Source organism: Perca fluviatilis, chromosome 21 (genome assembly GCF_010015445.1).
Source record: "Perca fluviatilis chromosome 21, GENO_Pfluv_1.0, whole genome shotgun sequence".
NCBI lineage: Eukaryota > Metazoa > Chordata > Actinopteri > Perciformes > Percidae > Perca > Perca fluviatilis.
Genome location: NC_053132.1, coordinates 25,865,707 through 25,882,792, shown reverse-complemented (window position 1 = coordinate 25,882,792; position 17,086 = coordinate 25,865,707). Strand labels below are relative to the sequence as shown.

Here is a 17,086-nt window from a genome sequence, read left to right as displayed (position 1 = left end):
GTGGTCCGATTCCAATTTAATAAAATGTTATCAGACCCATATATCAGCTTGTACACAAGTCTCCAGTTGTTTTTATTATGACAGAGTAGCTGTCAAAATGCTCTACATGCGATCTGTTGCTGATTTTAATTAACAACACACTGTAGATGATCCGTAATCTGAACAGATTTAGTCTCTCTGACTTCTAAACGTAACTACCAGCCACACATGTGGTTTGTACAGAATAAGCCTTTAAATCAGACAAATTAAGTTAAAATCCCTTCAATTCAAAATTAATAAAAAGTTTATATAAAACTTCATCATGCTGAGTCGATTCTGAACCAATCAGCTGTTAGATCAGCTGAGAGGCAGGCGTTTCCCAGTATGCTCTGGACGGAGACCAAGGGGGTAAGCTTCGCTTCAGAACTCGAGCCATCATGGCGCCATTTTGTTGCTAACTGGCCATCACCTCCTGTTAGCATTCCGCTTACCGCCATTTTTTTTTTACGTCACTTGACTGAGAATAACTTTACATCCGAAGCGTTTAAAGACTCGATTTGTCCATTGTTTAGTTCTAAAGAAACACAACAACGTATAAAAGGCTCAATTACCTTGTATCTCACGTTATGGCTCCATGTAGAGAGCGTTTTTTGTAAAATAGGCTAACAATTGTGTCATAACCAAGTGACTTACTGTCGCACAGTAGAGGAATTACCGTATAGTACAGGAGAAGCTCGCAGGCAGTTTCGACTTACGTTAGCTGTTTAGGTTTAATTACTAATGTTAACTAGCATTTTAGTTAGCAATAATTAGCCTGTGCCTATGTTATCTCCTTACATATACCTACACTCTCCGTCTCTGTAAGATTGGGAATGATTGAGATTTCTCTTGGCACAGCTACCAGAAGACTTCCAACTTTCAGACACGTTGCTCACATCACATTTACGCTGTCTCTGTCAGTTGGAGGCTCCGCAGTAAAGTTGGCCATCACCGGAAAAGTGCTTCTAATAGCCTTCACTGGTCTCCATCCAGAGCAACGGGGTCTATTGGTCCATTAATATAAATGTCAATGACGGAGACCAGTGAAGGATATTAGAAGCACATTTCCGGTGAGCACTGAGCGTTACTGCGCAGCCTCCAACTGAGAGAGACGTGGTAGATGTGACATGAGCAACCTGTCTGAAAGTTGTTAGTCTTCTGGTAGCTGTGCCAAGAGAAATCTCAATCATTCCCAATCTTGCAGAGACGGAGAGCGTAGGTATATGTAAGGAGATAACATAGGCACAGGCTAATTATTGCTAACTAAAATGCTGGTTAACGTCAGTAATTAAACCTAAACAGCTCATGTAAGTCCAAAATGCCTGCGAGATTCTCCTGTACTATACAGTAATTCTAACTATGTGACAGTAAGTCACTTGGTTATGACACAATCGTTAGCCTATTTTTACAAAAAAGTCTGCTATGGAGCTATAACATGAGGTACAAGGTAATTGAGCCTTTTATACATTGTCGTGTTTCTTTAGAAATAAACAACGGACAAATAGAGTCTTTAAACGCTTCAGATGTAACGTTATTCGCTGTCAAAGTGACGTCAAAATGAATGGCAGTCAATGGAATGCTAACGGGAGGTGATTGTTTTGTAGCATCAAAATGGCGCCATAGGAGGTTTGAGTTCTGAAGCGAAGCTTACCACCTTGCTCAGAACTGCGGCCGCCTTGATCTCATGAGATTATCGTTGCCCACGTGTGCATGACGTCAGAGCAAGTCGGGATTAAGTCAGACACAAATCTAACCGGGTGGCGATTGCCGGTGCTCGATTCTGTGCAGACGTGGCTCATCTCGAATGGGCCTAATGTGGGGCTTGAGGAAGTGATGTTGCCTGCGTCTGCACAGTGCGACCTGATGCAGCCCCTGAAGTGAGACACAGGAAACAGAAATACTGCAAAAGAATAATAATAATAATAACGCGACTAAATGAGAGAAAATAACGTAACATTTCGTCTCGTCTCGTTTTGGTAAACGAAAATGAAGAGACATTTAAGCATAGTTTTTATTTTTGTAAACCACGTTTAGTCTCGTTTTTATTCGTCAACAATATTGCTTTATACATTTAATTATGTCATCGTCACATGACCAGCATTTACGTTTTCGTCACGTGATAAAGGTTTGTTGACGACATAATTTTCGTTGACGAAAGCAACACTACTTGAACCTATTTTTTTCAATTCCCATATTGGTTTGAAGACCTCTACTGTTAACTGAAATTATATTTCATTTTTCTCTGAAAAGCAGCGTATCTCATCCCATAATATAGTATTCACACAATGATTGTGGGTCAGTGTCAAAAAAATTATTAAGGAGGCAGTTAAAATTATAATCAAATTTATCCCCTTGCCACTCCGATGGCCCGCCAGCATGCCTGGCCGACTTTTGGTCTTTCAGAGTTGTAGCAGGCACTAGAGGTAGAGTGAAGATATCAAGGTATCATATAAAACTAGAAGATCTTTACTGAGGGAATCCTGTGGTACCAACCATGTAATGCTAGCTTGTCAGGAAGGGGGCTGAATAATACTATGAAGTTAGACTAAAGTGTGGCGAGGGATTTTTAAAGGAGTCCCGTGACATCTCACCTCAATATATCTAAATGAAAATGGGTTCTATGGGTACCCATGAGTCTCCCCTTTATATAATAAAGGGAGTGTAATTACTTTATACAAAGCTGAATGATATTGAAATTAAGTTTAAATTGAGTATAATATACATGGATATTCAAAAGTAATCCTAAAGTAATCTTTAAATTATTTTTCATACTTTCATACTTGAACCCTGATGCTGTAGGGGTTAAACCAGCCATTTATTTCACTTCTGTCTCAGGCCAGCTGTGTTTGTAAAAGCAATTTATTTGCACACAAAAAAAATCATTGAGAACATTACAAAAATAGAATATGTAATTTCTTGAAGTTATTTTTGGTATAGTTGTAGTATAGTCGTTTTCGACACATTTGTGTCTATATGTCTCTCTTTACAGTTACACCACAGGGCAGATTACAAATATCCCCAGCAACAGATGGACAAAGAGAAACCCACTGTGCAGACATTACCTTAATACTCATTGGCAATAACGTTGATAGCAGTATCAACCAATATTTTATTGTAAGAGCCAGCCCCTCAGGTGTTGTATGTGAAAGCTTAGGGAATCATTACAATGGCCTCTGCGTAACCTCCTTAAATCAGGTTAGTGTCAATAATCTGAGTTTTAAATATTGATAAGGGTGATCACCTCTTTTATGAAAAGACCATTTCTGAGCCAAAGATGTCCCTGCGAGGTGCTTCTCATATATAAGTCAATGACTCGCATTTAGGATATATCACTCTGAAAATCGCTTCAGGACAATCAACTTCATTGTGTTTGAGCCGCAGGGTTTGAGCCTTATCAACATATTGCTCAACAGAGAGCCCAGACAAATGATTGAGAGAAACTATTAGGCTTAGATCATTCTGCAGACCTCGATGCATTTTGGTTTGATTTAAGCAGAGATGAATCTGACAATTTCACGGCTGATATGATCCAACATGCTTACGATCTCTCCGGAAACTCTTCTTAAACAATTAATATATGGGGCTGACCTCCATTGCATGCGATGAAACATACATAATCAGGCTGTGCTGTGTGACACATGTTAATGCATTAGATCAAAATGCCAATTTGCAGAGTCCAGTTGAGTGCTCTAAAGAAATCCTTCCTGATGGCAGGTGGAAATGTCATGAAGTTGAATTTATTCATGTGAAAATTAGAGACACATTCCTGTCCGTTGGCCCTGGAAACAAAAGATTAACTCCCTAGAGAAGAGTGACCTGGAGGACAGACTCACGCATACCAGCTGGACTTGACGCCATTAGTCCCCCCCCCCACCCCCACCAAGCGCTGCTTGCTCTAAATTTACTCCTCGTTTACGTCACAGAAATGTGATGGGCTTTTGTCACAGAGAGTTGGAGTGATATAATGTGAGAATTAACCAAATTTTTTATTATAGTAATATAGTTTATAGATCAAGTAATCACCAAATACAAATGCACATGGACCAGCATTGATCCCACCAATGTAATCCTTAGAGGATAATACCAGGCAGACAGCAGCTTCTGTCCTCCAGCCCTGAAGTGAAGAGTGCAATAAATCTGAGGGGGCACGTAAAAGGACGTATTGCATCTGTGTGAACGTCATAGCTGACTGAAGGTCTTTCGTATACAGCATTTTTTGTAGAGAAATTATTTATTTAAAGAAACCTTCAATTGTTTTAATTTTATTTTTAATTTCACATAAGAGGAGCCAATGAATAGTATTCACAAAAATTCAGAGTTCATTATTTCATGTCTATTCATCAGTTGTTTCATAGTTGACAATTTAGGGTTAATTCATATTTCAGAAGAACAGAAGATACTGGGGCACCTTGCCGGAAATTACAGTTTTTTAACATCCTTTTATCCAATCCGTAGTCACATTTTCAAAATTCTTCCGTTCAGGCCATACCATTAACACAATTAACCCATTTCTAAAATGTTAATTTCTTCATTACATACAAGCTTGCCCAATACCAAAATTATGGATATTTCTTGTCTCATTTACAAATGCTTGCACACAACACGTCAGAATTTAAGACATAATGTTCAAAACCTTAAATATTGTACAAAGCCTCTACTTCTGCAACAACAGCAGCTCAAACTCAATATTGAAACAGCTGATAAGCATTTCTGAATCAACATTGAAACATTGAGAAGACGATTCGGCGGGGAAGAAACGTCATCGGGAAAAGGGCCAACTTTGATGTGCTGGGTCAGAGAGGAGCAAATATTACACTGTGTGCTGCAATCTCAAGTGCTGGTTTGGTCCCGCAGAAATGACAGATTGGTCCCTACAAGACTGAGTGACTTCTTTTGTTTTTAGATGACCTCCACCACCGACTGGTGCCAGAAGAAGAAAGGTTTACTGCCCATCCAAGAATGGTTCTACCCCCCTCCCCACTCGCCTTTCTTTAACCCCATTAAGGAATTTTGTTCTTCCAATAGGTGGAAGGTGTATGATCATCTGCCACATGAGCAAATGTCTTTGCAGAGACATCTCAGCTGAAAACTGCCAGGGGTGGATAAGGCATCTGTTTCTATCCGAGACAACATTACAGTACAGTAAGATGTGATGTGAATGAGAACATGTTGCCAAAAGCTGAAGATTGCATGGATTAGAACAGGACTGTGCATTATTTTTTTTTTACCTTCTGTGCCTTTTTTGTTTCACTGTAATTGTGTATTTGACATTATTCTTACACATTTTTAACCAAAAGCCACATAGGTTGATATGCTGATCACTGGCTGCAATTTCCTGTTGCTAATAGTAAAAGCTTTTACTTCCGCAATTCTGTCATGTAAAATGTTTTCTATTGTAGATTCTATTAAGTAAAGATGACTTATTCACTTTTACATAGTTTGTTGCAAAAAATGCACACATTTGACCCTCAAGCCAAAAATATAGGGTGGTTTAAAGTAAAAGGAAACTGAATTACAAAAAGCAACGGATTTTACATTGTCTATTGTATGCAGGTAGAACTGAAACATGAAAAGTAATGCAGTTTCTGTAATGTCATCAACTGTTAGTATTTAGAAAGTCGTTGTACTATGATTGACTATCTGTTCCTTTTGGGAGGGAAAACGTGCTAGTGATTTGACTGAATTATTTGATTTTGGGTCAGGTTTGTGTTTTGATAGAGTTAGTGTATGAAGAGAACTTTTTTTTAAGGTAGAGTTGGTATTTAATGAGCAAAATGTGGTTTTGAGCAGAAAATGCACTATTTGGCTAATTGTGTGAGGTAGATGTGTTACTGTGTTAACAGTTTTGAAAAAGTATAGCAATTGGAAAAAAGAAACCGGTAACAATTGATAGTGAAAGGAGGTCTGCAAAGGCTGATCTCTTCAGCATCACGAGTCAGACAGTATCATTACCTATACATTGCTGCCACCTAGAGGACATACGGAGAAAGCCATTCCTAATCGAAAACATTCCATGCTTCACTCTAGTGTGTGATAAACATAGAATACTGGAATAATCCATTCAGTCAAACCCTTGCCTTCTGATGATATGGAAAATAATGGATATGAATAACCTAAAATCTACTTTTATTTCATTCGGAAGAAAAATATTGATATTATTTACTTAAGTAAAAGTAATAAAAACCACAATAGAAAAATCCCCCCAAAAGTTTATATTTAAAGTATTATTGGCTAAATCTACATGATTTATTATTACAGCTGTATTAACTGCATTTTCATGTTGCAGCTGGTTGAGGTTGAGCTAGTTTGCCCTTTTGATATATTGTTGGGCAGTTTAATTTGTAACAATTATATAATATTTTATAGACTGACGCTTGCGTTATATGTAAAATACTAATTGTATAATAATGTACTTATTGCTGTTGGATAAATGTAGTACAGTAACAAGCACATTCTTTTTCTTTCATGTTGTGGAGTAGAACTATACATATATATATATATTACATTTTATATATATTACATAATACTTTTAAAATGAATAAATGAATAACTACAATGTTGATCATATGATAAAGATGAAGACAAATGTCTGATCAATTCCATTCAAGCTTGATTGTTCATCAGCCTGGATGTTCAAGTTTAAATATTGTAATATTCAATATTGGTGTCTTTCAGCATGAAAATTACGAACTAAATCTAAGCAACTTGAATGAAGTTTTTTGAATATTGAACACTTGTATTTTATGTCTGAATTCATATTATCTTCTGAAAGAGGGGAATAAACATAAATTCAGATAGGTGAAGTGAGTATACATTTCACAAATAGTTATTTAGTTGCTTACAAGATTGAAATCCTTTTTGTTGCTTCCATAAAGTAGCATAAAATTGAAATTCTAAAGTAAAGTACAAGTACCTCAAAATGGACCACTGCATATCCCTGCAAATATCCTATCACTGGGTCTTTTATCTGCAAATACTAACAGTGAACACCACGTACTGTATTTCCGTACATACAGTGCATTACATCAATCTGTAATTCTGATCAAGTGAAAAACACATGGCAAAATGCAAGATTACTTTTATTTGATTTGCTGTTTGCTCTGTTACAGCGGTAGGAGGCGATAACAGTAAACAGTGAGGCTGGATTACAAGAATACATTGTTTTACATGTAAAGGCAATTTAAATACAGCGTGGGAATGGCAGACTTGGCCACTAACTATGAGTCTTCCTGTGCTACATATGGGGTTAAAGAACAAAACAGGAGTGTGAAAAATAAAAATGTGATTTGTTGTGATTTTGACTGTCATGTAAATTTAAACATTCTCTAATAGATTTGTTGTTAAGATGAAAAAACACCAAAAATTCACCAGAATGCAGGAAATGAAGTGTTTGACGCTCAAAGTTTACTGGGGGAGGAACTTTATAAAACAAAAGCATTAATTTACAAGAAAGAGAAGGAAGAAAGGCTCCAAACTCTTTCAAAATTAAATTAATCAAGAAATTAAACAAAATATAACCACTTTGCCATGAAATGCAAAACTGAACTACTTTAATGACTGCAACAGTAGTGTAGGCTGTGTTATGGGGAGGAGGAAAAAGAAAAAAACACTGGCTCCATTCAGGCTCAGGCCGAAAATTCTAATAAGCTGTCGGCCAAGGGCCTGAGCGTCTCGGGCCAGAGCTGGGCCAGGGCCTAGATTTTTGGGCCCGTGCAGGGCTCTAGCATATATGTAGCCATGCCCCTAAAGCCCCTGCTGTGCCAACCAAGCATATACTATTACATGTCTACAATTTCCAAACAATTCTTGTTTTATTTCACATCTCTTTATGATTCCATTTCAGATTTTCTCTTACTGCATCGGTTCAGCCAGGACTGAGTCCTTCACTCCAGCAGCCAGCACAGCAAAGAGGAAGGAGGGGAAGAGGGAGCGGAGGTAGAGGGCCACCCTAGGGATGGGGTGGGCCAGTACAACCTCCTTCTTCTTCCTGTTCACAGTTTGCATAATCTCATTGGCCAGGACTGACGGGCGCACACCGTGGGTCAACTGGCTGGTGATAACTGTGGAAGAATAGATACATTTAGATGTGTCAATGTACTACAAAAAAATGGATATTTCAAACATTTGAAAATTGCCCTCACACCTCCTATCTATTTCCCATAAACTGATTATGAATACTTTTCATATATATATGTATATTACCACTTCAGTCACTTCCATACCAGTTCTTTTACTCACATGCAGCCAGGGTGTTTGGTTTAGGGGCAGGCTCCTCCCCAGGTGGCGGGTCAGAGGCGTTGATAAAGGTATGACTGATGGTGCTAACAACTATGCCAAACTCCTCCACTTCAGCCCGCAGGCAGTCGAAGAAGGCCTGCGCCGCATGCTTAGATGCAGCGTCTGACAAGTGCCGACACACACACACACACACACACACACTGCATGAACTCTTGTTCGCACAAATGACTACATCCTCCAAAATGACAATACAGTTGAACACCTCTCGAAAACAATTTAAACAAAAACGGAACATTATACATTCATGAAGGAAGGATTTATTGCAGGACTGTTGTATTAGACTGCATTAGTTTTATCTAGGTGTGCCTAATAAACTAGTTATCTAATCAGGAGATGATGATAATGATGTGACATTTCATCACAACATAAAAAAAAACACATACTCATGAAGTGATCCACTCACAGCATTTACTTCTATTTTATGATTAAAAAATACTTACTACTGCTAATACTTAATACTTACTATAGATATAAATACTATAAAGTAATAGTATCTACTTTAGTACCGTTTTTAGCAATAAAAGAAGGGTGTGCAAATATTGTTTTCCGAATAAGGTGAACTAACCCAGGGCGCCTGTGTAGCTCACCTAGAAGAGTGCATATACGCCCATATACGGAGGCTCAGTCCTTGGCGCAGCGGGCCTGGGTTCGACACCGACCTGCAGCCCTTTGCTGCATTTCATTCGCCCTCTTTCTCCCCTTTCATGTCTAAGCTGTCCTATCAAATAAAGGCCTAAAAATGCCCAAAAAATAATCTTAAAAAAAAAAGAAAAAAAATCTTGAGAAAAGCTCATAAAGAATTTTATTGGCAACTCACATGAACTTCTGAATGGGACAGCCAGTCTTCCCTGGATGCTGTTGACCAGCAGAATGTGCCCCGATCTTCTTGAGATCATTGTTGGAAGAACACCTGCCACATGATTTTGATATATTAGCATTTTGATTAAAAAAAGATCACTAAGAACCATCATCATAGAAATAGTAGTGGTTGCCTATTTGGTGAAGATTTTCTCAGGAATGTCCAGCCCACCTTTGGCCAGAGTATTGGGGCCGAAGTAGTTAATGTCCATTATATTTCTGTCCATTTCCAGGGAGACACTTTGCACCTGGGCCTTCAGCTTCATGCTGCTGTTACAGATCAACACATCCACACAGCCGTAACACTCCACCACCTCAGCCACCACGTTCTCCATGCTGTCCATATCGCTGAAGTCCAGGATAACCAGCTTTGGGGCAAATGTCTAGGGAGACATAGTAATGTATTACTTCGCAAACTAATATGTTCTTGTCATCAAGCATCAATCTGACTGGATTGTTGCTGTCATGACAAAAAACTTTTTTGCTCAGTTTCTTGTTAGAATGACAAGTAACTTTCTCCTTATAACATAATTGTTTTCAGGTTATATCAATATATGTTGATGTTATGATGGCATTTCTTTCTCATTATTACTAACTACAAAATTGTTTGACTTTAAAGGGATAGTTCTATATTTTGAAAAATACACTTTGTTGCTGAGAGTTAGATGAGAACATCGATACCACTATGAGAGTGGTATCGGTTCTCATCCAGATCTAAAAAAAAAAGGATTATCTTTTATTATTATTATTATTATTATTATTATTATTATTATTATTATTTCATTGTTTGAATTTATGCAGAATTTATGCAGAATTTCTTGGATTGTTGTGTAGTTACCCACTATGATTATGATCAGTGTTGAATTAAACTTGTTTGGATTTCCCAGATTAGCCTTGTCTAAATATAAACCTTAATGTATATTACAATTTGAGAATGTACAATAATCTAGGATTTTTCTAGGTCTAGCGGGACTAGACTACCCTAACCCAACTTTCCTTATTTTAACTTTCCACTTCCACACCTGAAAAAACAGACCTGAACAGCTGCTTAATGTTTTAAAAAACAGCACATGTTTTACTTGATTAATTAGTAACAAAGTGAGGCGGTGGTTTTTAAAAATATGCTTTTGTCCACATCAAAAACGAAATGTAAAACTAAACATGTGGGAAAGGATGCACTCAGAAGTACCCAGTATCTGTAATGTCGTCATATTTTATGTCTTTGTTTGCATTTTGACACAACCTTCAAATTTGTACTTTAATGATATTTTCACCATGCCTTATCCTAAGCATAATATTCATACTAGTCATTATCAATTTGTCTCGCCAATGAAGGACAGTCTTTTTTCCCATTACAAAAACATATGGAATTGTCTTGTTATATAACATAGCAACTTTACATATTTTAATGAGGTACATTTGTTGATTCAGGATGCCCTGGTGGCCTAGGGGTTAAGGCGCTGACCATGAACCAAACCATTCCTGGTCAACATCTGTCCGGGGAACTTTTTTGTATGTCATTTCTATTTGCCTCCCCTCATTTCCTGTCATCTTTCCACTGTCTACTTTCTAATAAAGGCTTAAATCGCCTCATAATAATATATAGTTTTTAAGTTTCTCGACTTAACTAGGCACATAGGTATTGTGTAATAACGTGAAGGTTTCTTCATATACGTTAGCAAGATAAAATGATGTGTTGTTTAGAAAGATTTCTTGGTAAAAGTGAATCACTTGGTGGGTAGTTATAACAAGACAAATGTTCCAACATCAAAATTGATGCATCACCCCGCCTGGGTTTTATTTTCCTTTCCCTCTTTTTCTTTTTCCCCTTTTTTTTTTAAAAATATATTTTTTTTTTTTAAAAAAAAAATATCACACCAAAAACATCATATTTCCATTTTCCACTTTTGTTTTCTCTACACTTTAAGAATGCTTTGACTGGTGCCCATGTTTCATTGCATTCCATCTCATTCTCTTGCAGTTTAAACTTAACCATTACATATGCTTCAGTAACCCATTCATTCTGTGTAGGTGTATTATCAGCAATCCAGTTGTTCATAATTGCCTTATTTGTGACCATACATAGTGAAATAAATATATTTACTTAACATTGAGAAGATCTCACAGATATTGTTTGTCATGGCAGTACCAATACACTGAAGTGAAAACATCAAGCACAATTACGATGGACTCTGCAGTGGGAACAACAAGGGCAAGTGAGCTTCAGTCAATGTTAATCCACATGAAAACAATTTCAACAGTAACAAGAAATGGATATGTTTTGTCTCATCAACAGCTAATAAATAGCCATGAGTTCATATGTTTGCTTATTAGATTATGTTGTTATCCATTTATGTACTTTTTCCATATAGCTAGACTCTGTCCTGTGTATAGAAGATCCATGGAGGACAGTGGGCTGTAAGAGAGGATATCCTGTTATTCTGTTGACAAAAGGAGGAAGTGGTGATGTGGAAGGTCACAACATAGCAGAGGATTATGATAAAAACAAGGACAGAACCTGCTATTCTCTTTCTTAAAACTGTAAACCCACCATACCATGTCAGTGTCATGTGTTAATTCGCTATTTGAGTGATTTGTAGGATGGAAAAGTCTTTCCTCTCCCATAAGAATTGTCACTGTACTGCCAACGTTTCCAGAGTATACTAATAGACATGAGATGGTAGGCTAGTTTTTATTGGAGCAGTAGTGAAAGATTTGTTTCTCAGCTGGGTAGTTTGCCAAAAAGATAAATCATCACCCCAAAAAAGAGAAATGGTTTTAGTGTGAAAGGGTTAACTCAGTATGGCATGTTTATGATGTTTCAAACTTAAATGAATACCAGAATGCATCATTTTAATTTTTTTCATTTCCTCACCTCTCTGGGGTCAGCATCATTAGTCAGATAGTCATACAGAGACTCAAGCTTATCCCAGCTAGTCCCACACAGGATCAGTCTGGCACCGCCCTTATGGAAGAGATGGGCACACTCTGAACAGAAACAAAAGAAAAAATTGTTTGACATTTTGTAATATACACTTATTTGCTTTCTTGCTAAGAGTTGGATAAGAAAATGTATACCACTGTCATGCCTGTAGCCTATGCTAAATATGAAGCTACAGCCAGCTGCTGATTAGCTTAGCTTAAAATATTGAAGCAACCCTGAAGGACTAACATGGGAGAGACTCTTGGGAGTTCATGGGGGGAAGATGTTGTCCCTAGTTCAACTGATACTAATTGATGAAACTGAAATTGAATTGTTAGGTCAGGTTCAGGAAAGGGGAGGGCAAGAGAAGTGAAAGAAGTGAGAGTTGTAGGAAAAAAGGAGGGAATAGAAAGAAAAGGCTGAGGAGAGAGCAGAAGCAGAGCCACAAGCTCTACAATATTTATACTGTAGACTGAAAATGGGAAAACAGCTAGCCTGGCTCAGGTCAAAGGAAAGAAATATGGCCACCAGCACCCTTTAAAGCTCACTAATGAACATATCTCGTTATGTAGTTTTATGTATTAGACTACTTCTTGGGTGGCAGCAGTGACTTTCTGGAGTTCTTTTCATCACAGTGACTGCTTCCAATGCTTCCAACCAAGGAAAATAGAAAATTATATTCTATTTTCTTTGCTTTTGACCAGAAATTAGCCTGGCACATAGACAACAAATTGTTGCTAGGCAACCAGCCAAGATTCCAGAAAATTGCTGCTTCCAACCAAGAAATATTGCCCTGTATAAATTACAAATTGTCATTTACCAATCTCATGTCTCTACATATGAAGCCAGAGACAAGAGGCTTAGCCAAGTAGGCAGGAACGAGCTAGCCTACCTCTGTCCAAAGCTTAAAAAAAGAGAACAAAACAGCTCACTCATTAACATAGAGTGGTATTGATCTTCTCTCTCGGCAAGAAAGCAAATAAGTGTATACCCTAAAATGTCAAACTATTGCCATAAACATGCACTTCAAAGCAACACACTTTGAAATGAGTCAGTCTCCATTACTTTTAGTCATGGCTACAATACAATAATCATCAAATGACACAAATCCAAGATCTACAGTATATCACCACGAGTCAATTTTTCCTTAGCCCCCAAGGATTACAAGTCTTCAGTTTCATTGAATTTGCCATTGAAACATCCTGCTGACAGACATGGTAAAAAACAAAATCTTTATGGCAATAAAGTAAGGTTAAATATTAAAAACACAAGCAGGATTACCAGTTCCCAGCCCTGACACAGCATCAGTGATCACCACCACTTTGTTTCGCACTAAGGACTTGGACATAAACTGCATGACCTCATTGTAGATGTAGTAGACCCCAGCCGCCAGGACAATTAGCAGGGGCAACACCATCACAGAGGGCAGGGCCATGTTCTATGGAGGAGAGGGCAGAGGATCAATGCAGGCAAAAGCTACAGACCTACTGACCTGCATTAGAAGAGCCAGCAGCCTGTGCTGACGGGACAGGTGGGATCAGGTTTTAGGTCTCCTAAGGTGTGACTCATTTGTGGTGTAAACTAATACAGGGTTCATAACAAAAAGTGCATGCAACATCTCAGTTATCTGAAGGCTAAAAATCAATTCACTAAAGTTTTTCCTGGTATAACTCATATTTTGTGTTTGGTATTGTTTCAATGATGGAAACCAATAATTGATGATGGGTTTTTATCATGTTTCATTGAATCAGTGTACTTCAGAAAACAGTAATTGCTCCTGATGATCTGTCAGAAGCAATTACGTGTGTGACAATGGGTCAGACAGTAACCTTCCTAAATCAGTTTCTGCAAAGAAGTGAACCTCAGGCTGTGAAACAATGCAATACAATCCCCGTAGCATGTGTCTCTTCCTGTCTACAATGAGAGAAAAGAAAATCTGAGTATAACATTTTTTAAACAATTTTTAACCTATGGAAATACTGGATTTGTATTTAAAGCTTATGACAAGTACTGTAATTTGTACTGTCCATGTATCTAAAGATACTTTCAGACAAATATATCAGATCTATACCGTGTATGTACGTGTACTTGCTTCGTCTGTGACAAACTATAGTTGTAGAATAGAGCCATACTATTCAGTGACCCACTTTCATGGCATGGACTCAACCATTCTCACCTTACTTCATTCCCAATCATGGTCCAAACTCACCTGACTTCACTCACTACTAATCATGGCCTACTCTATAAGTCCCACCCATTTCCTTTGTCCTGGCTGGCAGCAACATGAGGCTGCATGTGAGGGCCCGCTGTCCTCACAATTCAGATATAAATCCTATGGTTGTGTGGTCGTTCCTCATATGTTGTGTTACTCTAATGGTTATTTGCAAGTAGATGTGATTTAATTCTTGACCAGTATATATATTGGTAAATGCCGAATTGTCGTCTTGCCTGTTTGCCTTGAGACTATAGGAATAATATTGTGTGTAAGTGCGCAGTGCACATGATTTGTTAATTGTAGCCTTTAGGAAATACCAGTATCCTTATAACCTGATTTAGTTCAATTTCTTATGCAATTGTCAAATTAATGTTTATCTGTTAATCTAGTACTCTATAATTTAAGCAGTGATAGGCCCACCCCTCGGGTAAGCGCACTTATACGTATTGTTTTGTTTAGGTATCTAATCGTTAAGTTTGTTGATGTTGTATGTTAATTAACTGTATTGTAATTTCTCTTTTCTGTTTATCATTTATAGAAAAAAAAACGCATAACCGTCAAGCCTCATCTGCTTTCGCCCTGAATGTGTGCAGAGTAAATAAATGGCTTAAATGGAAACCCTTGTTGTCCTTCATACATTCTTGCCAATGTACCATGGTGATGCTCCACTCCTGAAACCCAATCCAAAGAGACTCTACAATAGTTTTCTGCTCTAAATGTATTAAAGTAGAATATGTAGTGAGTATTGCTTTACTATCTGTAAACCGTGTTCAAATTTGGCCCTTCCTCCTCGGGCCAGAGAGCGAACGCAGCAGTAGTCCAGAGAGCTAGAGAGTGAATGAAGAGAGGGAGTGCTGTACAAAGCAGTGAATCAGAGGAATACAACTCTCTTTTTGGATTTATTAAATTCATATTCAGAAATTTGTGCTTTGTTTTAACGCACAAATAAACACACCCACATCTCAATGGGGAATATAAGTGAATGCAGTGCTTCATCCTGTCTGTTCTGTGTCTGTCAGTTAGACAGTGGCAAAGTGGTGGTTGGAAATGAAAACGGGCTGCACAACCTGCACGCTGTTATTGGCTGTGGTTTCTACACCCAAATGGGGCCTAAAGGCTCTTTGTTGATGCCCACAAATGTCTGACACTCACCAAAAGAAAAAGACAAGAGAAAATACAGGCAGAGGGCAGGGTCTCTACAGATAGACACCACTACACACTTCACTAATGGTGTTCTAAGTGCTGATTGAGAGGGATTCCTCTTTTATTTGTAAAAAAAAAAAAAAAGCTTTTATAAATTACATATTATACGTTTAAGCCCCTTAAGGGAAGAATTTGCATTTGGTGGCCTTGCTAACACACTTACCATATAAGTGAGTTTGAGGAGAACAGCTAAATATATTCTGGCCATGCTGCCGCCACAGAATGCCTTGACTATGTCCAGGATATTGTCATAGGATACCCCAAGGGGGGCAACGGAAGAGGCTCACATTTATAAGCAAAGGGTGACCTTACTTGCCCTGCTTGACTTAGGGAAAATACATTAAGTTTATCAGCATGTTTTTTTATGAGCCAAAGATTATTGTACAGACTGTAACATAGTTGAATTGAACCTAATCCACATATCTAGTGTTTCTGATGATTCTAGAGATAGGGCTGGGATTCGCCAACTCACAAGGTCTGATTTGATTACATCCGATTCGACAATAAGGTTAGGGAAATTTCAGTTACAATACCACTTTTGCTTGGATATTAAAGAGATTCTCAGATAATTTATGCTGTAAAATGTACAAGCAAGAAGCAACTCTTATATTTATTTTATAATGCACCAGGTAAATGTTTACATAAAGAATTGACCCCAAAAAAGTTAGTTTGAAGTACTTTTTACTTTACAGGACTAACTAAGTTTAGGCACCAAAACAACTAGTTAAGATTACATAAGCAGTCCCCTTATGTAATACTCCTTGGAATCGAACAACCGGTTTACTGGGTGAAAGTATTGTGTTTTCCTCTTAATTTCTTCCGGGACACGAACTCCACTCCCCCGCATGAAAGCTCTTGTGTCTGTGTGTCACGTGACGCCCTTATCCATCCATGGTGAAAAGCCAAATATTAAAAGATCGGTTTCTAGGTTTTTAATAATCTAAACCAGATCACTCAAACAAAGATCAATTTAATGTGGAGAATCTATTTTTTTAACCCAGACATATCCAGAGACCCGCTTTCCAGCTCAGCCCCATATGGGCTGACACATTCCTGTGGGTTAGTAGTCAGCTTGTGAGTGCACATCTATAGCAACCACAGACACACACACACACACACACACACACACACACACACACAATCACATAATCTGTGTTATTCTTGGTTCACTTACAGCAGCACGAACAGGCAGCTAATCCTTCAGCAGGACTGGCTGTTGTTTTTTCCGGATTTAGTTAGGTAACAGAGGCCCTTCTCCCACTATCTTCCTCGTCCATTCACACAGCTCTGTTCCTCTGTCTGTCTGTCTGTCCGTCCTGCTGCTGTCCACTGGAACCTGCTGCTTATAATAGCTTCTGCTTCAGTCAGCCATTAATACACACATATGTGGTATTTGAGGCATGACCCACTGTTGCCAGCATGAAGAGATGATTAACAAGTGAGAGTCTCAGTTGTGTTAAGGTGCAAGTGTTTGCATCGTACTGCCGTTTTTTTAAATGACTCTCTTATCAATAAAAATTTAATGCAGAAATAACACTTTCCCAGACCAGAATACAGCTTCAAGACTCCAT

General features: G+C 38.1%; 1 protein-coding gene across 1 annotated transcript; it reads right to left on the bottom strand.

The window, feature by feature from the left end:
- Positions 1 to 7,079: 7,079 nt before the first annotated feature.
- Positions 7,080 to 16,856, bottom strand: dhrs7cb (dehydrogenase/reductase (SDR family) member 7Cb). Its single transcript, XM_039787239.1, has 7 exons — positions 16,690 to 16,856; positions 13,379 to 13,535; positions 12,050 to 12,162; positions 9,347 to 9,557; positions 9,134 to 9,226; positions 8,257 to 8,418; positions 7,080 to 8,078 (listed from the first exon to the last, which is right to left on the bottom strand). The coding sequence occupies exons 2-7, from the start codon at positions 13,530 to 13,532 to the stop codon at positions 7,870 to 7,872; spliced, it is 942 nt and encodes a 313-aa protein (XP_039643173.1). The 5' UTR covers positions 13,533 to 13,535; positions 16,690 to 16,856; the 3' UTR covers positions 7,080 to 7,869.
- Positions 16,857 to 17,086: the final 230 nt, after the last annotated feature.